Source organism: Perognathus longimembris, chromosome 1, assembly GCF_023159225.1.
Source record: "Perognathus longimembris pacificus isolate PPM17 chromosome 1, ASM2315922v1, whole genome shotgun sequence".
In the NCBI taxonomy this organism is placed as follows: Eukaryota; Metazoa; Chordata; class Mammalia; order Rodentia; family Heteromyidae; genus Perognathus; species Perognathus longimembris.
The window spans coordinates 108,788,654-108,813,005 of NC_063161.1; the positions used below are offsets into that span (position 1 = coordinate 108,788,654).

The following is a 24,352-nucleotide window of genomic DNA, read 5'->3' on the forward strand; positions in this document are numbered from 1 at the left end:
AGAATAATTGTGCCATCACAGAAGTTTCATTAATGAAAGCTCCATGTATTCTGGCTTATGCCTACAATACTAGCACTTGGAAGGAGTTCAAGTTCAGCATGGGTTACATAGCAAGACCATCCCAAAATTAAAAATTTTAAAGAAAATCACATGAAGTCAGGTGACAGTGGCTCTTGCCTATGAGCCTAGCTATTTGGGAGGCTGAGATTTGAGGATTTGGTTCAAAGTGAGCCTAGGCAGGAAAGTCCTTGAGATTTTTATCTCCAGTTAACCACCAAAAAGCCACAAGTAGAGCTGTGGCTCAAGTGGTAGAGCGTTAGTCTTGAGCATAAAAGCTCAGGGACAGTGCCTAAGCCCTGAGTTCAAGCCCTGGACTGGCACAAACAAACAAACATAGGTGTGTACATATATGTATAGTAATTATTTGATCAGAGTACATTATATGTATGTATATAAACTTATACAATTTATAGTAATAACATACATCACTACATAAATAAAACCAAACCTTAGGGCGGCCTAGTGGTAAAGTGCTCATCTCATACACATGAAGCCCTAGGTAAAATTCCTCAGCACCACGTATATAGAAAAAGCCGGAAGTAGCACTGCGGCTCAAGTGGTAGAGTGCTAGCCTTGAGCAAAAAGAAGCCAGAGACAGTGCTCAGGCCCTGAGTTCAAGCCCCAAAACTGGCAAAAAACAATACAAAACAAAAAATCAAACCTTGCCAAGATAGTATGTTCTAAGTTGAGCTTTTCAGATATTGAACAACTCTATATAAGTTTGTGTATATGTGCCATTACTAGTGCTTAAAGTCTTTATGCTCTACTTTTACCTTTTCACTCAAGAATGGAGCTCTACACTTGAGCCATAGTTCTACTTCTCGCTTTTTGTTGGAGAAAAGAAGTCTCTGAGATTTGTGTGCCCAGGCTGGCTTCAAACTGCAATCCTTGTATCTCAGCTTCAGGCATAAGCAACCAGTGCCTGGCCACTATAAGTACTTCTTTTTTTGTAATTTCTTAAAATTAATTTACTTTATTGTAATTATAAAGGTGATATACAGAGGGATTACAATTACATGAGTCAGATAATGAGTACATTTCTTTTCATACAGATCTTCTGCTCCCTCCCTCTCTCCCAGTCCCTTCTCTCTCTTCTCCACCCATGAGTTGTATAGTCCCTTTGAATCAGTGTCCAGTGAGCTCCACTGCTGCATGTTTTTCCCCCTTTTCTCTTCTTTACCCTTCCCCATACCTTTCCCCCACTCTCCCCAAGATATACAAATGAATACACTATACATAAAGAAAGAATCACCAAAAAATAACTTTGTTTAAAAAAAGAGAGATAGGGCTGGGAGTATGGCCTAGTGGCAAAAGTACTTGCCTTGTATACACGAAGCCCTGGGTTCAATTCCCCAGCACCACATATATAGAAAAGGCCAGAGGTAGCACTGTGGCTCAAGTGGCAGAGTGCTAGCCTTGAGCAAAAAGAAGCCAGGAACAGTGCTCAGGCCCTGAGTCCAAGCCCCAGAACTGGCCAAAAAAAAAAAAAAAGAGAGAGAGATAAATGGCACATGTTTTCTGATACAAAGAAATCAGATCTAAAATACACTGGATATGATAAATTATACAAGATTCAAGACACTCACACAGAGTGAGACCAAAAGAGGATATTCTTAGGAGAGAAAAACAAACATGTAATGCCTACATGCCTCTTCATATTTATATATGTACATGTGTATATATAAGAAATGAACTCCAAGATACAAGTATTTTTTAAAATACAATCAGGTACAGTAATTTCTTGAGTTTTATGATACTATGCATATTATCTTTCTTCATCATCATCATTATTAAAACCTAACAACAAAATCGTACTTGCAGGACATTTTCCTCAGCACCATTGAAGAGAAATACCACGGCATGGTGTAAGGCTACTGAAGAAGTTGATAAGACTCGAAGAACTTCCAGCATCACTGAACAGCTAACTGCATCATCACTGGCACCTTCAAATCAGAAAAACAGATTTGCTTCTCAGATTTTAAAGCCTTTACATTATGAAGTAAAAATGGAACGTTCTCCTCAGAAAAATATGACCAGAAGTATAGCTCTACCACGATCAGGAGACAATTACATCCACCACAGACAAGCCCCACAAAAATCCTGGTCTGGTTTGTTCACTGGCAATCACTACCTATAACCACGCCTTGCTCACAGTACACACTCAATTTTTGTTGAATACATCAGATACTTAACATCATACAACAAAGTAGCAATCTCAACAACCCAAGGTCATTTGTGATATCCTTTGCAGAGCTCAGGATCAAACTTCCGCCTCACCTGTGCCAAACCACACTGACAGCTCCCATTTGTGTCATTCTTTATCTTTATTCCATCATTGTAACATTCTCACTTCCTATACTCCCAGCTTCTTCCTCATCATCTCGCACTGCCATTCTCTCCTTTCGTGCTTGTTTCTCCTCCAAAATCATAATAGCTACAGATTACTCAACATTTACAGAAGGGTCAGTTTAGATGGCATAGCCTTTTTTAAGGTTCTTCTAAGAGGATCATGAATGGAAAAGTACAAATAAAACACTTGTCTTCTTAATTGACACTTGTCTAGTAAGACACAGAAAAGAAACTAATGACCTAACTTGTACATATGGTCCTAGTACTGAAAAAGTAAAGGGCTTAGTGAAATCTCCTAACCTCCTCTTAATTCAGAAACTTCATACTATAGGAGACTATAAAAGTACTATAAGAGGTAAAAGAAACTGACTGGCTGGCTGCAGATGGCTCACGTCTGTAGTCCTAGCAACTTAAGAGGCTGAGATCTGAGGATTATGGTATGAAGCCAGCCTAGCAGGAAAGTCCATGAGTTTCACTTCTCCAATGAACCACCAAAAAGTCAAAGCCTTGAGCAAAAAAGCTCAGAGACCTGAGTTCAAGCCCAAGATGGCACAAAACTTAAAAAAAAGAACTGATTACATATTTGATGATACTAGGAAATTACTGTTAGGTTTGTAGTTCTCTTTTTTTATCCCTTTCCTTTTTTTGTTTTGTTTGTGCCTGTACTAAGGCTTGAATTCAAAGCCTAGTGCTGTCTCTTAGCTTTTTCTCTCAAGGCTGGAACTATGCCACTTAAGTTATAGCTCTACTTAGGATTTCTGGAAGTTAATTAGAAACTGGGAATATGGCCTAGTGGTAGAGTGCTTGCCTAGCATACATGAATCAGCCCTGGGTTCGGTTCCTCAGCACCACATATATAGGAAAAGCCAGAAGTGGTGCTGTGGCTCGAAGCAGAGTGCTAGCTAGCCTTGAGCAAAAAGAAGCCAAGGACAGTGCTCAGGCCCAGAGTCCCAAGCTCCAGGACTGGCAAAAAGAAATAAAAAGAAAAAGAGTCTCACAAACTTTCCTATCCAAGCTGGCTTCAAACCACAATCCTCAGATCTCAGCCTCCTGAACAGCTAGACTACAAGAGTAAGCTACCAACAGCCCGCTTATTTATAGGTAAGGTAACTCATGATATTGTAAGCATGTCAAAGTCTTTATCTTTCACTAAAATACTTAACAGAGGAAAAAGAATACAGCTAAGATCCACTTTAAAATAAGCAGAGGGTGGCATTACAATTAAAATAAAGTTAGACTACAGAAACTGAGTGGGTTGTATATTGGAATTCACTAATTATGGCTTTGGGTTTTTTTTGGCCAGTTCTGGGGCTTGGACTCAGGGCCTGAGCACTGTCCCTGGCTTCTTCTTGCTCAAGGCTAGCACTCTACCACTTGAGCCACAGCGCCACTTCTGGCCATTTTCTGTATATGTGGTGCTGGGGAATTGAACCCAGGGCCTCATGTATACGAGGCAAGCACTCGTGCCACTAGGCCATATCCCCAGCCCCACTAATTATGTTTTTAAACATATTTGAAATTTTCCATTATAGAAAGTTTAAAGAGTACTAAAAGTAAATAAACACTATCATAAGCTGAGCAATAACATTTCTGGATCTACATATCAGGAGGCAGAATGCTACAGCTCAGTGACAATTTTAGGGAAGGAAAGACTTGGCAAGTAAATTTTAGCTGTCACTTTATTCTTTCTTGGTCTAGAAAAACAGGTTAATGATTCATCTTACAGGTTTGTTGTGAGCATTACAGAAGATAGCACTGCTGCCAGACACCTGGGGTGGAGGTGGGAGGGCATCTGATGTTAAATTTTTCCTTCTCTTTGCAAATTTAAGGAAAGCTCTACAACCGGCTAAAATAAAATGGTTGTTTCAGATGTTAAATTCCAGATTCCATTTCTACTCAGGAATGACACTAGTCTTGGTGGTGGTCATTCACTAGTGGACAATATATTCATCAAAGTGAAACAGACTAGTAATTATGTAATTGTTATCAACCAGGAAGGTCTATGTTGGTGTCAATAAAGTGCCACCTTCCAGAAATCAAATAAGCATTTTTTTACTTTCACACTGAATTACTTTAAAATAAAAAGTAAACTATAATTTTTTATTCAATATAAAATGGAAATTAAAAGACGTTTATCTTTACTGGTTATTTAGTAAGTAATTACTGTTATCTTAGAAGAGAACTAGAGAAGGGTCAAATATTTTTAAGAAGGTAAAAGAAAGTTAGATGACAATAAAAGTGTTTCTTTCCATTTAAAATTAACTCTGAAATTGAAGCCACACCCAAAATTACTCAACATATTTTCTTCCAATAACTTGGAACACAACAGAAGAAAATAATTAAGGTCCTTCTACAAGTAACACTAATTCTAACTGATACCAGTTTCTGAGTCCTAGACAGACTGCTGAGAAGAACTGCAAAATAATATTCATGGGAAGCCAGGATGGTGACATAGGCCTGTAATCCCAGCATTCTAAAGGCTCAAGCAGAAAGATCGTAAGTTCAAGGACAACCTGAGTTACAAAGTGGGGTGGAGGGCTGGGGAGGAGGAGGAAGATGAGAGGAAGTGGAGGAAAAGAGAAGGAGGTGGTGGTTAAGATAATAATAAGGTTAAGAATCTATCTCAGTAGTAGATTGCCTGACTTGCATGTGTTACCCTGGGTTTGATCCCTGGCACTCTAAGAAAAGAACAACAAGAATAATAGTAATAATCAGGGATAGGGATGTAGCTCAGTAGTTAAGAGCTTCTCTAGCATGTGCAGGCTCTGGATTGTATCCCCAGTAGTGTGAAAAATAAAATGTAAACTATTCATCTTCTAATCTGTAGTCTGATGTGTTCTATCCATTTCACCACTTACCCATGAATTGGAGGGAGAAAAATTGATTACTCAGTGCCACAAACTTAGAAAACATAAATGTAGAAAACAATGTCTCCCTGACTGATGAGAATCCTTGTTTCTGTCAACTAACATCAGGCACTTATCTTTAAAAACTAAGTTACTGTTAGGAAAATGTGAGCAAACATCAGTAACTGATTTTTTATTTCTACCAGGCTGTCTAATCACCTTGAACTCTACAAAATGAACATTAGAATTGACTTTACATATAACTACAACACATTTAGTAAAATGTTATGAGATGATAGTTGTTGAATTCCATGCAAGGTTTAGGGTGTTTTCTTTTTAAAATTAGATGGCCCACTGACTACCTTCAAATAATCCATCAACTTTTTTGGGAAAACAGGACATATCTCAACTGAACATTTGAGTATTATTATAAAAAAGATTAAATAATATAACCTATTGTCAAAATATATGCCATAGCACTCACAGTGACAGATACTACAATTCAAAACAGATACCCAGGGGGCTGGGATGTAGCTCAGTGGCAAATCACTTGCCAAGCAAGTGCAATGTCCTGGGTTTGATCCCCAGTGCCAAAAAAGAAAAGACAAAAAAAAAAAATACCCAGATAGACCACTGCTACTCTAGCATTATGTGAAATACTATATTACTTTTTCTTTGAATTCTAACTGAACACAAGTTCTTAATGTAATCCTTTAAAAACTAGAACTAAAGAATAAGTTATACTACTTTTTATAGTTATCATATAATATATGGAGAAATCCTTGTCACATGTTATTTTTCCTGTAGAAGCTGGTTAGCATAAAAGTCAATGCTAAAGGAAAAAAAATACTCAACTTCAACTAATTCAATCACTAAGAAAACTTAAGTGATTAAATTATTTTAGGGATGTAAAAAACATTATTTTTAATAACTTACTACTGACAGAAAATTCTAGAGATCACTAGTGAAATATTAATAGAATTTCAGGTAAAAGTGGGTTCTAAGGCTCACAGAAATGCCATCTTTTAGTTAGTGGACTTCATTTATGAAACTTGTATTATTTGACATTAGGATGGTGAAAAATAGTAGAATATGGTACTCCAAAATATGATTATTTTCACATAAGGGTTATTATTATTATTTGCCAGTCCTGGGACTTGAACCCAGGGCCTGAGCCCTGTCCTTCAGCCTCTTTGTGCTCAAGGCTAACACTCTACCACTTGAACCACAGTGCCACTTCCAGCCTTTTCTAAACAGCTTATTGGAGATAAAAGTCTCACAGACTTTTTCTGCCCAGGCTGCCTTGAACTGTGATCCTCAGATCTCAGCCTCCTGTGTAGCTAGGATTATAAGCATGAGCCACCATCACTCAGCTACATATGGGTTATTTCGAGGTAAAAGAAATCGAGAAGCAAGTATAAGGAAAACTCCCCACTCTCCTATTTGCCTAAAAGTATAACATAAATTTATGCAGGTTCTACCTTCCTTCTCTACCAGGAAGGACAAAGGTTGATTACCAAAGATAATCTTGGACCCTTAGCAGCCTAAAAGCAGCACCAGATAAATTTTATCAACTAGACTCCATCTACCACATATACTTTCTCACAATTGGCTTTCTACAGAGCTGTTCAAGGTCTTTTTCCTTTTCTCTTTGTATTTTTTGTTTTTGTTTTGTTGTGCTAAAGAATGAATGCAGGAATTAGACATGCTAGAAAGTACTCTACCTCCAGCCCTGTTCTTTTCCCTGGTCTTCTCACTTCTCCAAAAATGTTAGGGGTTTTTGTTTTCTGTTTTTGGTTTTTTGGTCAGTTGGGGGGTTTAAACTCAGGGCCTCCTTCTTTTACTCAGCTTTCCCATCATTGCCCCAAGGCTGGTGCTCTACTACTTAGCCTTCTTATATCAACTTCTGGCTTTTTGCTGGTTAATTGAAAATACATCTCACACAATTTTTCTGCCTGGGTTGGCTTTGAAATGCAATTGTCAGATCTCAGCCTCCTCAGTAGCTAGGATTACAGGCATGAGCCACCAGTGTCCAGTTTATCTTTCCTTATAGGAGTCCATCCCACATAAGAACTGTGAAAGGTGGGGCTGGGAATATGGCCTAGTGGTAAAGTGTTCGCCTTGTACACATGAACAGCCCTGGGTTCGATTCCCCAGCACCACATATATAGAAAATGGCCAGAAGTGGCGCTGTGGCTCAAGTGGTAGAGTGCTAGCCTTGAGCAAAAAGAAGCCAGGGACAGTGCTCAGGCCCTGAGTCCAAGGCCCAGGACTGGCAAAAAAAAAAAAAAGAACTGTGAAAGGTATAGGGAAAGTTACTTTTTCTTCCTCTATATTTGTTTCTGATACTTGTATTCTCAAGCAACCATAGTATTTTCTTTTCCCTTCCTACAATTTAAACATTATAACAGTTACTGTAGTTTTATTACTGCTTTGAAATGGATATAACAAACCACTGTTTTCCCCAAAGATACTTCTGCCTTTACATAAGAAAGTGTGTGCATCCTGATTTCTGAAAAAAGAAATCAAAGTACACTCTCATTTCAAGCAAATATTTTATCAAGCAAATATTTTGTGCTATATGTAACTATACCGTTATATTGGGTTCACTATAAATGCAAACAACTCAGAAGTATTTGTGTTTAATAACAGCTAATAGCAGCAACAACCACAAAAGGCTTACCCTGAAGAATACTATTCTGATATTTACTTATATTTAATACTTTGAGCAACATTTTGGGACATTAGTACTATTTTTTCATTAAACAGTTGAAAAACTAAAGAACAAGTTAAGCAAATTGCCAAAGTAGCATTAGCTAACATTCTACTACTGTTCTTCCCTATCAAAGGTTAACTGTAGGAACTAACCCCGCAGGAAATCTATTATCTGATTCTAATTCTGTTTCTTTACCAGCAACAATCAGCTAAATTTGTTCCTATATAAAAAGAAGGAGTTGGGTCAGGCACTATCTTGTCTAAAACGGTATCCGTGTAAAATGCTATTTTATATTCTTATCTATCTATGATAATTGTTGAAAACATATTTTTCTCAAGAATCTTACTTTTAAAAATCCAAGTAGAGCGGGGGGCTGATGCTCACGTCTGTAATCCTAGCTACTCAGGAGGCTGAGATCTGAGGATCGTGGTTCAAAGCTAACCAGAGCAGGAAAGTCTGTAAGACCCTTATCGCCAATTAACCACCAGAAAATCAGAAGTGGCACTGTGGCTCAAGTGTTAAAGCGCTAGCCTTGAGCAAAAGGAGCTCAGGGACAGCATCTAGGCCCAGAATTCAAGCCCCACAACCGGCAAAAAAAGGAAGTTAAATTTAAGGATTCTCGGGCTGGGAGTATGGCCTAGTGGCAAGAGTGCTTGCCTCCTACACATGAAGCTCTCAGTTCGATTCCCCAGCACCACATATATGGAAAACGGCCAGCGGGGGCGCTGTGGCTCAAGTGGCAGAGTGCTAGCCTTGAGCAAGAAGAGGCCAGGGACAGTGCTCAGGCCCTGAGTCCAAGACCCAGGACTGGCCAAAAAAAAAAAAATTTAAGGATTCTCAGTCATTTGACATATATCCATTATGTCAAGCACTGACTTAAACATCAAGTATTTTCAGAACAAATATTAAATTGACTGAGTATTCTAATAGTATAGCATACCCTCAGTGGACCAAATCCTTACAGAGCAACAGAAACTGCCCGATATGATATCTTCCAAACCATGTGTCTTTTAAAAGGCTGGTACTATCCTTTATCCAGTAACTCCAAAGTCTATTAACAATCTGACCTGAGAAGGCACTTGAAGTAATATAACCTAGCTTCAGACACAATGACACATGGTAACACTGATAAGGAGGCGGCTTCAGTCTACCAGAAACACTTTATGTACTGCCATTGCATTGGTGGCCCAAGGCTTAAAAAAAACACAGTAATAATAAAATACCTAAGAAAATATCAAACAGTTGGACCCTAAAACTGTTATTACCAGCAGAAGAAAAGGTGTGTTCAAGAAAACAACCCTCACATCCCAAGAAGTTAAGGGTTAAGTTAATTAACTTTCGACTACTATAATTACTTAAAATGATTAAAAAGTGGGTACCTGGTGAATTTGCCACTGAGTCAAAATGACAGTTAGCCAGGACAGCATGTTGGGCTCCATCTCTTGGTTCCAACTTTACTACAACATTGGTGATATTGTCATAATAGCTTGTAAAACCTCCCAAGAAGTCAATGCTAAAGGAGCCTGTAGGCCGTTGCACGTCTACTGAAATCTTGTGAAGGCTGCTGCTTTGTACTTCAATCAGTTTAATCTGTTCCAAAAGGTAATGTACTGTCAGAATTTCATTTTCTGGACTTCCTGTAGTCCTGGGGCCAATGGATGTTATATGCTCAAGATAATCTCTGGAAGCAACCAAAAAGAATGGTGATGACAAATATTGACAGGCTTAAGACAGTGTTAAGCAACTATCCTACTCCACTCCCCTCCCCCGCTCTCCCTCCTGTCCCTCTGGTTCCTTCTCTTCCAGGTTCAAGTGATAAGAGTGCCAGTCTAGAGCACAAAAAGCCCAGGGACAGCACATAAGCCCTGAGTTCCAGCTCTAGGGCCAGCACAAAAGAAGTAGTTTAATTTTTAAACCCCCCCCCCAAAAAAAAACACACGTTAGAGCCATTAATTTCATGGGCACACAAACTGTGAAGCTGTATGCAAAATTGAGTGCGTAAGCGGGCGCTGGTGACTAACCTCTGTAATCCTAGTTCCTGAGGAGGCTGCGATTTGAGGATCAGGGGTCAAAGCCAGCCCAGGCAAGAAAGTTTATGAGACTCAAAAAGCCAGAAGTGGAACTGTGGCTCAACTGATAGAGCACCAGCCATGAGCTCAGGGACAGCGTCCAGGCTCAGAGTTAAAGCCCCAAAACACACGCGCGCGCGCGCACACACACACACACACACACACACACACACACACGGAAGGAGCTGTCTCACACGAAGAGTTCCATAGCTTTCAGATCTGTGAAGCTCAGAAAGTTGGCTCACTCTCTCCCCTGACAAAAGAAATGCATTTGCGATAGAGCCTAGGGTCACGGATTTCGCTCTCCCTTGTCATTGGAAATGCAGGACGGCCCGAGGTATAAAGTGGAAGTGTCTCAAGCCAAGGGACGGCCAACCCAGCGATGCGCAGGTTCCGTCCACCCGCCCCCTCAGTCCACACACCGAGAAGACCGCAGAAGGGACCGGCCAAGCCCCCACACCCCGAGTTCTGAAGACAGACGCGCACCCGCACCCGCACCTCCACCCCCTCCCCCCAGGCCCCGCGAGCATCCGGGGACCCGCGAGCCGAACCCCGCGGTCCCGCCGCGCGTGCAGGTGCGGTGCCCGAGGAAGGGGGGGAAGGAGCGAGGGGTCCAGCCCGCGGGGAGTCGCCGGTACCTGGCTCGGCCCGCGTCGAACTCGCCGGGGAGCCCGGGGGTCCCGCGCCACACGAGCTGCCGCAGCGAGAGCCGCACGAGCGCCCACAGCGCCAGCAGGTAAAGCGCCAGCGCCAGCGCCGTGCGCGCCTCGGGCAGCCCGGGCCCCGCTACCCGGCCCCCGCTGCCGCCCCCCGGGCTCCTCTTCCGCGTCCTCCCGCCATCGCGGCCGTCCGCGGCCGCCGAGGGCTCCAGTGCCGAGGCCTCCCGCTCGGGGCGCGGCTGGGCCGGGGGTCCTTCCCGACGCTCCGCTCCGCCACGGTGCCGCCTCACAGCTGCCGACTCCGAGCTCCACTCCATGACCGCGAGCCCAACCGCGCCAGCCCGCGCCAGCCCCGGCCGCCGCCGCCGCCGCCGCAGCGCCTCCTAGTGAGCGGACGGAAACTGCACTGGGCCAAACTTCTCCTGATTGGCCCGACGCTCGCGCGGCGGCCCCGCCCCTTTGGGAAGATCCCGAGCGGACACGGGCCGGGCGGGGAGGGCGGACTAGAGGCTATGGCCCGACAGAGATTTCCGTGGAAAAACTTCCAAGATCTAGCCGGGTGCCGGGGGCTCACGCCTGTAATCCTAACTATGCAGAAGGCTGAGATCTGAAGATCGCGGTTCAAAGCCGGCACGGGCAGGAAAGCCCTTGAGATTCTTATCGCCAATAAATTACAAAAGAAGGAGCTGAATGTGGAGCGCAGGGACAGTTTAAAAAATTTTAAACTCCCAAGAGCATAGAAATGGGCAGCCCTTAGCCAGAGAAAAGTGAAAGTTTACCTCTAAAAGTATAAACGAGCCAGGCACAGGTGGCTCTCGCCTGTAATCCTTGGTTCTCAGGAGGCTGAGATCAGAGGATCACGATTGGAAGCCAACCCGGGCATGAAAATCTGTGAGACTCTTATCTCCAATTAAGCACCCAAACGCCCAAAGTGGAGTCATGGCTCAAGTGGTAGAGCGCTAGCTCATTGAACAAAGTCAAGGCCCTAAATTCAAGCCCCAGTACTGGCACACACAAAGTAGGCTTCTGGCTCCTAAAATGTGAAACTGGACTGTGTGGCGTTGACATGCCATCGGGCGCTGGCTTGTAATACCCAGTCGGGTGGGGCAGACAGTGAATATGAGGGAGTTCCTGTTTATGCTGTGTAGCAAGTTCATGCCAGCCTGGGTTACTTATGAGACCCTATCTCAAAAACAAACAGAAATAGGACTATACAGAGTATACTTGCTGCATTTACAAAAATAATCAAATCCCCATAACCTTGCAAAGGAATTCCTATTGCTGTCTCCATTTTAACAGATAAAGAAGATAAACTATTACTGTGTCCCTGCTCTGAGCCAAACACTGGTTTAAGATCTTTGACATATTGCCTTGCATAATTTCATAAGGACCTTGAAAAGGAACTAATTTTATTCCTAGTTAATAGTAGAGACCTTAGAACTAGCAGATGAAGAACTGAAGTCTAGTCAGACACTGGTGGCTCACCTGTATAATCCTAGATACTCAAGAGACTGACCTGTGATTATCATGGTTTCAAAGCCAGCCAGGGCAGAAGAGTCCATGAAATTCTCATCTCCAGTTAGCTGCCAAAAACTCAAGTGGTACACTGTAAGCCTTGAGTGGAAAAACCTAAGGGACAGCACTCAGGCACCAGTACCAGCACACACACACACACACACACACACACACACACACACACACACACACACACACACACACACACACTCTCTCTCTCTCTGAAGAAATGGAGAAAAAGAAACAGACAGACCTAATTTGATGGGTCTCCAAGGCAGCATTCTATCTCACTGCCTCATGTGGTTCTCTGGAAGCAGGTTCAAAAGCTATTCTTCCTTCAGTGTTATCCTGGATTTTAAGCAGCAGATCCTTTAATAGCCATCCTAGCAATAAACAGCCTTCTTTCTGCTTGCTGGTGCAAAGGCTCTCAGCTTCAAGGTTCTGTGTCCCAGCATGGAGCTGCTGAATTGCCATGAGCAACTAGGAAAGTGTGCTGCAAAATATTAAGTAAATATGTCAGATTTCATACAACCCCTATGCATTTACCTTGCTTATTTCACATGCTTATCTGACATTAAAACATTTCTACAGCCACTCTGGCCTCTCTCAAAGGCTTTTGGGTCACCATCTCACAACAGGATCTCTCATAGGACGTTTAGTTTACCTTCCCTTCATTGCCTAGTTACTCTTTTTTTCCCTTCATCGGTCATGAGGCTTGAACTCTGGGTCTGGGCACTGTTTCTGAGCTCTTCAGCTCAAAGCTTGTGCTCTACCACTTTGAGCCACAGCAACACCTCCATGCCTAATTACGCTTATTCTTTCAACTCTCAGTTTAAGTGGTACTTCTTTAAGCAAGAATTCTAATCTGATCAGTTCTGAAGTGTCTCACACCTGCAATCCCATCTGCTTGGGAAGTAGAAACTGGGAAGACTGAGATTCAAAGACAATCTGCACCAAAAATAAGAGAGACCCCATTGAGAAATCAACGAGCCATGAATAGCGGTATACACCCACGATCCCTTTTCTGAGGAAGGTTATAGGTAGGAGAATCTTGGGTTTGAGGCCAAACCAAAGCCAAAAAAAGAAATCTTACCATAATAACTAAAGCAAAAAATGGACTGGAGGCTTGGCTTAAGTAGTAAAGCATGTGCCTAGCAAGAATAAGGTTCTGAGTTCAAAGCTCAGAATAGCCAGAAAGAACAAAAAGAAGCAAAGATTTTTTTTAAAAAGGATCCCTCAACCTAATTAAGCCTATTTCCCTATGTATCCATTCTTATATAACACTAGTATAGCCTGTCTATACCTGTGGCTATTTAATGCAAGAATCATGTCTGGTTTTGCTTGCCATTTTATCATCTCTTAAAGCATAAACTGTAGTGATTAGTCAATAAATAACTCTTGAATATGTGAAAAATAAAGCAGTTGATATCATCAGCATAATTGTAGCTCTGTAAGATCCCCCCTAGTCCATAATCTCTATGAGACCAAAGACAGCATCCAATTTATTCATCTATGTGTAGTCCTTGGCTCTTTGCCTTAGTTTGTGGTCATCACTCAATGCATATTTATCGAGAGAGTGATTGCACATTGCCTTCTATAAGAACCAGCTGTTCTTGCTATATACTTCCTCTAAACCCTCATCACTGAGCATCTTCAGAAATTAAGATTCCAAGAACAACTCAGTATCTACTTCAGAATAACAAGAAGTAGGGGTTCCTAGTTCCTGTGGGAAGAGGAACAATGTCTCACAGCCTTTTATTTATTTATTTGTAGGTATGACTTGCTGGGCTAGATGGTGTCTGAAGAGTAATAAAAAATTTGCAACTCTCAGGAGCTGTGGTATTGGGCAAATAACTTGTGTTCTCTTTTTCTGGATGCAGATGTATGTTTTACATCTGATACCATATCCCATGGATGCTGTGTGTCATAATAGAAAAAAAAAAAAGCCTGGCTGCTGACCCAGAAAGATTTGATATCCTGAATCTAAGCCCATTGATAGTTATGTCATGATTCAAGTTATAATTTCATGCAATCCCAGTGTCCTTATCTGTGATAATAGAGATGTCTGCCTTGTCAGTGAGAATCACTCAGCTAATTTATGTGAAAGATGCATACACATGGCGGTCATTAGAAGCATTTTCAAGTGTTTTCTGATAGAATCCTTTGTAGATTAGATAAAAAGTAATTTTCCTGTCATCAAGCTCTAAGTAGGCATTAAGCTGTTATGGTTGAGCTACTGGAAGGTTCTTGGGTGTGTGTGTGTGTGTGTGTGTGTGTGTGTATGAAATGTCAGAAGTTAAGTGCTCTAGGAAAACTGAAAGTGCTAGAAGTTTCTGTTTTATTAGGGTGATCAAGGAAGGTCTTTGTTTGTTTGTTGGTTTGTTTTGACGGTCCTGGGGCTTGAACTCAGGGCCTGAGCACTGTCCCTGGCTTCTTTTTGCTCAAAGCTAGCACTCTACCACTTCCCACACAACACATCTTCCCGCTTTTTCTGTTTATGTGGTGGGTGCTGAGGAATCAAACTCAAGGCTTGGTGCATGCTAGGCAAGCACTCTACCTCTAAGCCACATTCCCAGCCCTCAAGGAAGGTCTTTGAATGAAGTGAGAAACGGAGTCAGAGCCAGGTCAGTCTGGAGAGACTCTCTGGACTGAGCTGGGATGTTCAGAAGCAACACTGAGTAAGGGCAGTAGAAGAGGTGAGGTCCCAGTTGCAGGCAGACACCAGCATCAGGAGCAAGCACTGTGGCATGGTTTTGAGTAGTGAAAGGGCATTTTCTAGTGATGTTTCCTGAGAATGCTCTGTCTCAATCCCAGGCAGAAGCAGATGTCAAAATCAAGAGGCAAATGAGTCAAAGATGGATTCCAAATGCAAGTGAGATCCTGCCTACACTGCTGACAGGTAGGTGCTGTTGCCTATAACTGGCCTGATGTGCTCTTTTAGTTAGTATCTGGTACACCAGCTTTGGGTAAAGGAACAGGGATGGAGCTCATGTCTAGACTCCTGAGTTAGTTTCATTGGTTGGTTTAGATGCAGCTGAGCTGTCCTTAGAATCTCTATCTCTTAGCTCTGCTGCAAAATCCCACTTATACTGTCTACGGTCTAGTTCCTTGTGTCGGGAAGCACAGAGGAGTTAAAGGTCCAGCTATATTACTAGCTGAACCTACCATGTCTGATTACATTTGTCTATAGCCAATTATAAAAGAAACACTTTGATTTTGGAAGAAGCATTATCTGGTGAAAATAAAAAGCCTTTTGGAAATAAATGAGGCTGAGAAAATTGGTTCTCTGAGGGGGGATCAAATTGGAATCTCATATTACATGCCAAAAAAAATCAAGTAGAATTTAGAATCAAACATTTTTTAAATTGCCAGTACAAAAATAATTATATTAATTAAATATAATTATAATAATTAAAATTCAAAATAGACAAGACTCAATCCGAAAGGAAATAGAAGGCATTGTACTAGGACATATTACATATTGACTACACAAAATTCAAAACTTCTAGGCATGAAAAATAGCTGATGGGCATGGTGGCTCATGCCCTTAGTCCTAGCTATTTAGGAAAAAGAAAACAAGAGATTGAGGGTCAAGGCCAGTCCAAGAAAAGCATTAATAAGACCCTATCTCAACAAATAAGCCAGGCAGGTGTGATTTTAGTTAGGGCAATCCTTAGACCTCAGTCCTCCAACCTATGGCCGCCTGGATATCAAGTGTGAATCACCTGCCAGGCTCCAGTGGTTCATACCTGTAAGCCTAGCTCAGGAGGCTTAGATCTGAGGAGCATGGTTTAAAGCCAGCACAGGCAGGGAAGTATGTAATATTCTTATCTCCAATTAAGGACCAAAAAGCCAGAAATGGAGCTTTGGCTCAAATGGTAGAGTGCTAGCCTTGAGCACACACAAACAACTCAAGGGCAATGCCAGACCCTGACTACAAACCCCATGACTAACACAAAATAATAACAATAACAAAATAAAAGGACCAAAGCAAAATGTCGGGGTGGGGGGCAAACTGGCTCAAGTGGTATAGCGCCTGCTTAGCAAGCATGAGACTGAAGTCAGTTACCTTTACTTCAACAACAACAACAAAAGTCACCAAAAACAAGAAAAGGAAAAGGAAAGGGAAGAGAGGGGAAAGAGAAGAGAGGATGGGAAGGGACAGAAGAGGAGAAAAGAATAGAGGAGAAGGGAAAAGAGGGGAGAGGGGAGAAAGGAGGGGAGGAGGAAATAGGAGAGGGACAGGGAGGCAGATCATGAGAAAAGAAGGGAGGGGAGGGGAAAAGAGAGGGAAATGGAGGAGAACAGAGAAAAGCCCAAAAGACCTCTCCTTAACCTACAGCTGGGTTTAGTGGCACACATCTATAATCCTAAACTATGCGGGAGACTGAGATTGAGAGGATCACTGTTCCAGGTTAGTACAGGTAGAAAATTCCATGAAACTCCACCTTCAGGGCGAGAAGGTGGATGTAGTAGCTGTTCCTGTGACTCTAGCAAGGACAAAAAAACCTAAAATAGATGGATTACAGCTCAGGCATACACCCAGAGTGAGAAGTGAAACCCTGTCCTAAAAATAACCACCGAAAAAGAGCATGGGGAACATGGCTCAGTGGTGGTGTGCCAGCCTAGCAAGTGTGAGACCCTAAGTTCAAACCTCACTGCTGTCAAGAGGGGGCAGGGGAGAGAGAATGACACATCATAAAAATAATATTCAACAAATAAAAAACAAGAGGGTAGTGCACTTTATGGTCTCTCTCTTTATAGTCTCTCCTCTCTGAGGAGTGTTTATATGTACAAATAAGAAAATTGCTGGGGCTGGGAATATGGCCTAGTGGTTAAGTGCTCACCTCATATACATGAAACCCTGGGTTTTGATTCCTCAGCACCACATATATAGAAAAAGCTGGAAGTGGCGCTGTGGCTCAAATGGCAGAGTGCTAGCCTTGAGCAAATAGAAGCCAGGAACAGTGCTCAGGCCCTGAGTTCAAGCCCGAGGACTGGCAAAAAAAAAATTCCATAAAAACATGTAACATGCTCATCCTCTGTGTCAAAGGAATACATGTGAACTTGTAGCCCATTTTTAACTTAGCCTGAAAAGTTTATTTAATAGATACTTATACAATGGTGATAAGATCCTGGAATAACTTTCCTGGACTATTTATACAAGTTGTACCAGGAACCTTGAAAGAATTTGTGGTTTTTTTAAGGGGGAGGGGAGAACAAAGACCATTTACTTCCTTTTTTCTTCCTGGTTGGTGATCATGTTTATTAGAACAAATGGAGAAACATAAGAATGCCATTTAGCTGAAGAAATTGTAAGTCACTTGCAAATCAACTCGTCGTGGGATGAAAGAATCCTTGGTCATATCTTAAATATAGAAAAATATGCAGGCTTCTCTCTGAATCTTTTGTACGTTTGAAGATGCAATTGTACAGTCTCCTACTTTCTACACAGGATAAATCCTCTCAGAGGAGGGGCAAATGAGTACAACACCAACTCCCTGGACAAAGAGCATTGGAATATTCCGTTTTGTTGATTTGTATATTTCTTCATATGTCTCTTCTTCAATTTCTATGGTAGTCACAGTTTCTTCCACGTCTCCAGTATCAAATTCAAATGTTGGTCATAAGCATGTAATCTGCCTCGAAGCTGTCAGGCATTCCTCATCTTCACGTAAGTGCGCTCATCCAAGCTGAGCCTGATGAGACCTAGGGGCTCCCCTACAGGATTGGTAGTTTGTTGCTGGTCCACGCCGTCAGCCATGTTCCAAAACCTGCGTGCTACTTCCATTTTTAATGCAAGTATGAGAATGCAACAAAATCCCTTCCAAACTATATACGTGTAACAGGACGACACAAATGACGGCTTCCCTTTAGTTTCCAACCTCACAATTGGAATCTAGTGATTTTGTCCTTAAAGAAGGGTAAGGGCGGGGAGTTACCTTCATTAGGAGGGAAGAAACTTACCTCAATTACCTTCCCTAGAGATAAAGCTCTTGAATCCAATGGGGGAAAATTCTCTGAGATTTATAAACAAGATTTGCAAGTTATAGAGCTAGCAAAGATTTGTTAGTAAAGAAGAATTAAACAGGGAGAAATAAAATGAGAAAACCTCTCATGGCCTGCAGAAAGTGGGAGCTGAGGGGTCCAATGGCCTTTGCCCATCTGAGCTGGGAGTGTTATGAAGAGGCTCAGTGTGGACTTTGTCCTGATTATGTGACCAGCACCATCAGTTATTATGATATTTTCCCATTTTGATGTTAGCGCCCCAACATTGCACCTTTAAGCATTTCTTTCTGGTCAAAGATATACTGAGCCAAGACTTAATAGCTGAGAAAATTATGATTCACTTAACATTTAAAAGAGAGTGACATGATTAAATGAAGAATATATATGTGTTTTTTTCTTTTTGGGGCAGCACTAGGGTTTGAACTCAGAGCTCATGCTTGCTTGTGTTTTATAGCAGCGCCACATCTCCATTTATGTCCTCCTTTCTCTTTTTGAGGAGATTTTTTTTTTTTTTTTTTTTTGGCCAGTCCTGGAGCTTGGACTCAGGGCTTGAGCACTGTCCCTGGCTTCTTCTTGCTCAAGGCGAGCACTCTGCCACTTGAGCCACAGCGCCACTTCTGGCCATTTTCTGTATATGTGGTGCTGGGGAATCGAACCCAGGGCCTCATGTATACGAGGCGAGCACTCTTGCCACTAGGCCATATCCCCAGCCCCCTCCTTTCTCTTTTTCTCTCCTCCTCCTCTTTCTTTCTTTCCTTCTTTCTCTTTCCTTTCTTCCTTCCTTCCTTCCTCTTCTCTCCTCCTCCTTTTCCCCTTTCCTCCTCCTCCTCCTCCTCCTCCTCCTCCTCCTCCTCCTCCTCCTCCTCCTCCTCCTCCTCATTCTCCTCTCCCTTCTCTCTTTCTCTCTCACTTGCTCTCTTCTCCCTCCTCCTCCTCCTCGTCGTCATCCTCCTCCTCCTCCTCCTCCTCCTCCTCCTCCTCCTCCTCCTCCTCCTCCTCCTCCTCCTCCTCCTCCTCCTCCTCCTCTTCCTCCTCCTTTCTTTTGTGCTGGCCCTTGGGCTTGAACTCTAGGTCTGGGAACTGTCCTTGAGCTATTTTGCTCAAAACTAGTACTCTACCACTCGAGCCACAGCTCCTCTTGGCTTTTTGGTGGTTAATTTAAGATGAGTCTCGTGGACTTTCCTGCTCAGGCTGGCTGTGAACAGTGGTCCTCAGCTCTCAGCCTCCTAAATAGCTAGGATTATAGTCAGCAGTGCCTGGCTCTTACACATTCTTTCTTTAAAGTATTCATTTAGCTTTTGTTGCTCTAGTGATTTTTTTTTAAGTCTTAGTTCCTGACTTTGGCTTATCTTCAGTCATTTTCTTATTTCCCTGTCACCTTATCCTATTTATTCTGCCTCAACTTCATATATGGAAATCTATCAAAGATGTGATTGGGTTTTCTTTTGGTAGTACTAGAGGTTGAACTTAAGACCTTGTGCATGCTAGGCAGGTGCTCTATAACTTGAACCATGCCATGAACCCTTTTTGCTTCAGTTATTTTTTACTTTTCTTGCACTGGCCAACCTGAACTTTGATTCTTCTATTTTACATCTCCTGCATAGCGGTGATGGTATGTGCACACTACTACACCTAGCTGTTTTTGGTTGAGATGAGGGGTTTTACTAACTCTTTGCTGGGGCTGACCTCAAACCATGATCTTCCCAATCTCTGCCTTTTGAGGAGGTAAAAGAGCTTTTCTTTCTCCCCTCTATTTCTCCCCTTTCTTCCTGTCTTCTCTCTCTCCCTCCTTCCTTTCTTCCTCCCTCCCTGCCTGTCCTTCCTTCCTTCTGTCCCTTCCTTCTTTCTTCCTTGCCTTTCCTCCATTCTCCTTTCACTCTGTCTTTTCTTCATTTCTTTCATTTTTTCCCCTCTTGTTTTCCTTTCTAGGGCCAAGAATCAAACCCAAGGTCTCACACATGTTAAGCAAGTGCTCTATTACTGATCTCCATCCCTAACCCCAAGTACATTTCCAGACTAACCATTTAGGATAAAGATTCAGTAATTGCTGAACCAATAAAAAAAATTGAGGGATTTTTTTTTTATTTATTTTTTTGCCAGTCCTGGGCCTTGGACTCAGGGCCTAAGCACTGTCCTTGGCTTCTTTTTTTGCTCAAGGTTAGCACTCTGCCACTTGAGCCACAGTGCCACTTCTGGCCATTTTCTATATATGTGATGCTGAGGAATTGAACCCAGGGCTTCATGTATACAAGGCAAGCACTCTTGCCACTAGGCCATATCCCCAGCCCCTGAGGAGATTTTTTTTAATGTGGCATTTACCCATCTTTAAAAAATAATTCACATTCCAAGCCTAAGATGTGTTTTTTTTCTTATGTTAACATGTACATGATGAGGGGTTTCATTATGTCATTTCCATGTGTGCATATATGTGCTCTGATCTTGTTTACTCCTCATTTTTAAAAATTATGTTTTATTGTCTTTAAGTAGTTGTACAAAGAGGTTACCATTCAACCAAGCAATTTATGAATACAATACCTCTTGGTCAATATTACCTATTTCATCATCCTTCCCCTAACCAACCCCTTCTCTCCCTTTTCTTAATAGTGTAGGATATGCATTAAATACTGTGACTGCATCCCCCTGGCCCAGACTTCCTCTCTTCATTTGTCTACTTACCTCTCCTTAAGTTTTAAGTCCTAGTTTCCTGGTATTAATTTGTTGGAATGTGAGTTTGTTTTTCTAAGGAATCACACTGCTTGAATTCTCTCCTGCAAATGCCATATTTTGACTAATACACTTGTGCACACTTGCGTATTAACCAATTTGAGGGATTTTTTTTCCTTATTTATTATTCTTTAAATTCAGCCTGTGACACAGATTTTTAATGGCTTGGATTGGTAACTTTCTCTTGCCTTCTTTCCATATTCCTGGAGTGGAGGATCAGCCAGCCACCTGAAAGTCTTTAAGGATGTTATTTGAGAGTCACAAACCCAGGGCTGTATTTGCATTTTTTTTCTGGGTAGCAGGGACAGACAACTTAGAACAAAGGGTATGGCTTAGTTGTTTGGAGGCTAGGAAAGCTGACTCATACGAATTCATTCCATGTTGAAACTTGGCTGTTTCTCTGGACTGAAATATTCATGAGGATGTTTTTGCCAAAGCTCAGTGCATCTAGCAGGGTATTTTCAGAGGCCCAGTGCTTCCTCATACCTCTCTAGTAGCTGCTGTATCCTACAGCCCAATGAGTCCACACAGACTCACAGGCTTTGTCCAGTACTGCCTTTACTTAGTCTGCAAATGGTGCCCTTCTTCAGGTCCTTGCTCACCCAGAATACTCTGCAGCTTCTGCTTTTCCAACATGCTCAAAGGAAAAACAAGAGATGACAACACAGTTGTGGCATGAAAGTAACCCATCTCTCTAGAGGGAGGTCTGAGGAGCCTCTTCCTGTGTTTTACCCACTTAGTGCATTGTCTGTAGGCAAAGTCCTGTAATCTATGATTCCTACACAGACTAACATGATGAACCACAGTGTCATCCAGAGTCTGCCATGCTTGATCCATGTGTCCATGGAGGCTGCCTGAGACAGATCACCATCCTCCAGCTGTATGAATGGCAGATCTGCACTGCTCTCTTCCTTCCTGCCCTCCCCAAAGTCCAGGAGACCTGTGGGGCACCTTGCTATATGTTGTAAAACAGGTGTAGTCAAACCATTTTGGTATGTTTTGTTCTATGACTATCCTCCTGTGTGACTTCTGATGAATTATCTAACCTTGTTCTACTTCAATTTTCCCATCTAAGAATTAGGAGTAACAGGACTATTATAGGCCCCAGGCAAGGAGAACCTAGTAAAGGCTCAAAGTGTGTGTATTGCTAGATTCTTCATCTATATAGCATTTTTAAACTGGGAGATAACATCTTCTGGATTCCACAACCTTCAAAATGCTTTGTGACATAAGCATGAGGGAAGCTGGACCTTACTACTTTGTTGTTAGTTGTTAATGAGGCTTGAACTTAGTGCTGTCCCTGAGCTCTTTTTGCTCAAAGCAAGCACTGTACCACTTTGAGCCACAGCTCCAAGTTCCAGCTTCTGAGTAGTTAATTGGTGATAAGGATCTCACAGGGATTTTTATGCCCTGGCTAGCTTCAAACTGTGATCCTCAGATCTCAGCCTCCTGAGTAGCTAGGGTTACAGATATAAGCCACTGGCACCCAGCTTTGTTAATAATCTTAACACTTCTGGAAACACATTCCTGTCCTAAGAGGTATTTGCCTTTTATTCTCAATTTCTTGGTGAACAAAAAGGAAAAAAAATACCAACTATTTTCCTCTCTAATGTCTCAGTTCCTTCTTTTGGTACATTAGCAATCTGTGAGGAAAAAAAACCCAGAAGTATCAAAATTGGTACTTTTTTTTAAAATAACAAAACTTATTCACAGTATGATTCAGCTATTAGAATGACTGAATTTTAATGGAGATAGGCCTTGAAAACATTGTGCTAAGTGAAAGAAGGCATAATCTGGTTCTATTCACATAAAATATCCAGAATAAGTAAATCCATAGAGTTTGATGGTTTTCACAGCATTTTAATATATGAATTGTAATATACTAAATGCTATGTTCTCTTTTAAGGGGTTAGTTTTATGTAATGTGAATTTCACCTTTAAAAAAACACCTTACTGTGTATGATCCATAGCTGACTCTAGTAAGCAGAATTTTGCAAGAATTCTTAGTTCCAGAGACAGATGCCTGCTGGAGTTTGATGTCAGCATAGCAATTTGCAAGTTCCTTGCTTTTGTTGTAGTGATGCTAATGAATGTCTTGGAATACAAGAGCCTCTGTCAAGCAATCAAAATACAAAACCAGAATTCCTGTCCTTAGTTTTTTTTTAAGGAGAATAAGTAGATCTATGGCAGAGATGCTGTTTCTTCAAAAAATAGTTTACTTCCTAGTCTTTGTTTGTTTGTGACAGGGTCTGGCAGGCTAGCGGTGTTCCTGCCACAGTATTTGTGTGCTTGCATTATAGGTGTTCACTACCATGCCTGACATAACTTAAAGTTTTAAAAAACATTCTCCTCCCAGACTCTGCCACTGTTTTAATATCTTATACTAGGACTCCAAACCAAGAGATTCAGAAATAAAAAAACAAATGACACTTTGATCTACTTATTATTATTATTATTCCAATATGCCATTATGTTACCAGAGTAGTTATGATTTATTTAGGAAGTAGAAAAGAGCATTATCAAACCATTTCCTGGCTAGGCCTAGGAGGTAAGAAAATAATACTGGTCGACTTAAGGTTGCAGGAATGATGAGAATCAAGGTGAAAAGCAAACCTGAGCCCCACCCAGGTCAATACCAGCCAATTATTGCTCTGTGGAATTTGGCCAGATCTTCTTCCTCTTCTTTTTTTCTAGAAATGGCAGCCAGTCAGAAGTGTATGTGAAACTTTTGCTTTGTACCTTTGGAAACTATAACAGAAAGGACCAATGCCAAACAAAACAAGTCTGTAAACTGGATCCTGCTCACAGGCTGCCAGTAGAATGCTCAAGGCCTCACTTTAATTCCTGAAGGACAGACTTGCCAAAGATAAAATACTTCCCTGCATGGAAATCAGGTGATAGGTAGGATTCTTTTGCTGAGAGTTAGGGGAGAGTTGACATTGCTACACTTAGTCAGAGAGTTTAGGAAGGTGAAAAGTCAGACTTGTCAAATGTCTCTTTCCCCTCCCCCATCACCAGCACTGCTGTTTCTTTTGTATGACCCATCAATGAGTTAGGAGAGCCCTAACTATAAGCAGTTGTATTTATTCTTCTTACGTCTCCTGTGAGGAGGAAGGAAAGAAGGAGAGTGTAGAGAACTAGAATAAGGTTTGCAATTAGGGAAAATAGGAGCCCTTCTTTACCTTAGGCAAATCTTGGTATCAAGAGTTTTAATTGAAGGGGAGAAAACTTTGTATACTATAATGACATTGCTGGGAGGTAAAACTCAATCAAAGGTACTTACTAGTTCCCACATAAAGGAAAAACATTTCTTCATAAAATTAGACACACTGGCCAGATGCTAGTGGCTCACACCTGTAATCATATCTACTCAGAAGGCTGAGATCTGAGGATTGCAGTTTGAAG

The 24,352-nt window shown here is 41.8% G+C and overlaps 1 protein-coding gene and 1 pseudogene across 2 annotated transcripts in view; both read right to left on the reverse strand.

The window, feature by feature from the left end:
- The window catches only part of Ermp1 (endoplasmic reticulum metallopeptidase 1), a 40,968-nt gene extending 29,900 nt beyond the window's left edge, over positions 1 to 11,068 (reverse strand). Inside the window, exons 1-3 of one of the 2 annotated variants that reach the window (XM_048346066.1) lie at positions 10,679 to 11,068; positions 9,351 to 9,652; positions 1,876 to 2,003 (exon numbers count right to left, since the gene is read on the reverse strand). In XM_048346066.1, the coding sequence (XP_048202023.1) occupies positions 1,876 to 2,003; positions 9,351 to 9,652; positions 10,679 to 11,016 (768 nt within the window). In that variant the 5' untranslated portion in view covers positions 11,017 to 11,068. The remainder of the gene's footprint in view (positions 1 to 1,875; positions 2,004 to 9,350; positions 9,653 to 10,678) is intronic. The other variant, XM_048346156.1, reaches the window with a different exon arrangement.
- A 6,593-nt stretch (positions 11,069 to 17,661) lies between these two features.
- Positions 17,662 to 17,978, reverse strand: LOC125352612 (annotated as a pseudogene).
- Positions 17,979 to 24,352: the final 6,374 nt, after the last annotated feature.